The sequence below is a fragment of the Protobothrops mucrosquamatus genome, unplaced genomic scaffold (genome assembly GCF_001527695.2).
Source record: "Protobothrops mucrosquamatus isolate PMUCROS unplaced genomic scaffold, P.Mucros_1.0 scaffold3653, whole genome shotgun sequence".
Taxonomy (NCBI): Eukaryota; Metazoa; Chordata; class Lepidosauria; order Squamata; family Viperidae; genus Protobothrops; species Protobothrops mucrosquamatus.
In genome coordinates this window covers 117290-119930 of record NW_015389614.1, presented here as the reverse complement: position 1 = coordinate 119930, position 2641 = coordinate 117290, and the positions used below count along the sequence as shown (strand labels likewise).

Sequence of the window (2641 nt, the reverse complement as noted above, 5' to 3'; positions counted from 1 at the left end):
TACATTCAAAGGGGGGCTTATTCTTTTTTTAACGAACCACAGAGCAGAAATGTATATATTTGCACATGGTTTCATCTCAGGTCAATCACTCTGCTTCAATAGAATATTTGATGTTTGAATTTCTATTCTCTGAACATAAATAGGACATTTTCTCTTGATTTTTTAAAAATGTTGAATATCTCAAACTTATAATCCTCTGAATTATAAATTTGAGATATTCAACATTTTTAAAAAATCAAGTGACAAATGTCACTTTCATTGAACAAAAGACAAGGGACGTAGAGCTAATAGGGGTCTTGGACACTTGATCTTCAGGATTCATCATGTGAATCTGCATTTGAAAACTCCCCATTGAATGTATGGGAGGAACAATTGTTATTGCAAAAATGGATATATTCTTCCTATTTCCTCCAGGTAGGCGATTATGTTCTCTTTGGCACATACATTATTCAGCTGTATACTCCACTGAATTGGTTTGGCACATATTACAGGTAATTTCATTGGTAGGCTACTTTTCTGTATATTTATTAGCCATTTGTGGGTGACGCAAAGAGAAGTGGGTCGATGAACTTGGAGAGGTAAACTGGCTTTATACTGTTATTTGCTTTACAGCCTGCTCCAATCAGCAAATAAGAAATATCTTATTTCTCAGATTTCAATTTTCTTATAACAAGAAAAGAACTATTAATCTGAATCTAATAATAATACCTATACCAGGAATAAACAGAACTGTCAACAGGGACCGGGTTAGATGAGCACCTTAGACGAACGGTGTAAGAATTAAGGATGCATTCAAGCTTTTTGTTTATTTGTTGACAAATTTATATAGCCACCCAGCTCAAAAAACAAGCAACTCTTGTTATGTTCACCCTACTAAAAAAAAAAACCTTTCCAGCAAGGTTTCCCCACCATTACTCTAAAGAGAAAAGCTAAATGAAAAATGTTGCTAATCTATTTCAGATTACCTGGCAGTTGGTAGCAGTCTGTTTTGTGCCCATCGTGACTCTTGTGCATAGCATTTGTCTAACACTTTTACAGAGACTGACAGCAAATAGAAATGTATCCATTTCTGAAATGCCTGACATAAAAGAGGAATTAGTCGAATTGCTGAAATACAGATTTATTTTAAAATTTAAGGATACAATAACAGAGTTTGTTAATCTTGTAGGAAAGGAAGCTCATCAGAATACAGTATATTGCAAGCAAGGTTGGATCCTTGCCTCGAGTTAAAAGACAATTAAACTAAGTACAAATTAATGTTTCCCTTGTATGCAATTTCAGCTTTTTTACACTGGGCTCGTTGTTTAATCAACATGAAGAAAAATCTTGATAATTAGCAAAATATAAAGTTCGATAACTAGTTACCAAAAATTAGTTATTGAAAAGTAATCATGTCATAGAAAGGTATTAAGTAATATATTATGTTTTATTCAAGTACAAATATTTTCTTATATTAATTCCTTTTGCATGAATAATTCTACAAGTCCAGCAATGAAAGGAATTATAATTAAAATTTCTCATGCCTAGAAAGCTGAGCTCAGACTTAAAAAATAAAATGCAGCTGTAGGAATTATATGTCTATTTCATAAAAAAAAAAGTTTGTTGCTTGTAATCATTTAAGTTGCCCTCTCCTTTACACTTCTCCCATCAAAGATATTTTTAAAAAGGCGTGAGATGATTTACTATGTGTTAAAGCTCTGGGAGTGATGGGGCTTGTGTTCATGCTTAAGGTATAAAAGATTGCTGTATTTGAATATAAGTACTTGTCTGTTTCATGCCCTTTACTTTTCTGAAACCTTCATAGCTTGGTTACTTTGGTGCAATGGAGCTTCTGCTTTTTCTTTCCAGAATGATCCAGTCCTCATTTATTGACATGGAGAATATGTTTGAGCTCTTCAGTGAGGAACAGGAGGTAAGGCAGATCATACCTGTGGAGAATCTGTGCATCAGATTATAGCAGAACAGCTTATTTTCCCTTCCTTGTGCATTATAACCCATAGATTATAAACTACAGGTAATTGTTGCTTAATGACCCTATCTGGCACTGGAATTTCTGTCACTAAATAAAGCAGTCCTTAAAGACAACCCATGATGGCACTGCTTAGCGATGGCAGTTTAATTTAGCCTTTCCCAACCTGATGCCATTCAGCTGCTTTGGGACTACATTCCAAAAAGTGGCCTGAACCTCCTAGTTGACAGTTCTAGGAGCTGGAAGTCTCTGCATCAATGATGGACACAAATTGGAGAGAACCCGATTAATTTTCGGGATGTACCTTAGTTTGGCCACTATTGTAACTATTTTTTTTTTAATAGTCAGATTTGAGTTGGTCAGGAGCCAAATTTTCCATTTTCAGACTGATAATTTTTAATCATAACGCTGGCAATGAGATGTGTTACCATTAGAATCTCTAACTGACCCTCTCCAATGTGTGTCTCTGGAACGTACAGATGTGAGGTTCCAGATCAGACTTTTGTACCGTGGTGGCAACTGTCCAGGACTTCCAAAAGAAACCTTTGTTATCGTCTGCTATCTAGCTTTTATTATTGGAACTGCTACGAACTGAATTTTGTGATTGAAAAACAAGTGCTCTACCTCAGGAATGCCATTTCTGTACTATAAATGGCTTCCAAGAGCAACCTC

General features: G+C 35.2%; 1 protein-coding gene across 1 annotated transcript in view; it reads left to right on the top strand.

Annotated features, from left to right (window-relative positions):
• Positions 1 to 2641, top strand: part of LOC107298008 (ATP-binding cassette sub-family B member 6, mitochondrial-like) — a gene marked incomplete at its 5' end in the record, with an annotated part of 21059 nt that overhangs the window by 7963 nt on the left and 10455 nt on the right. The window contains 2 exons of the mRNA XM_015827371.1: positions 415 to 491; positions 1849 to 1912. Coding sequence (XP_015682857.1) covers positions 415 to 491; positions 1849 to 1912 — 141 coding nt within the window. The remainder of the gene's footprint in view (positions 1 to 414; positions 492 to 1848; positions 1913 to 2641) is intronic.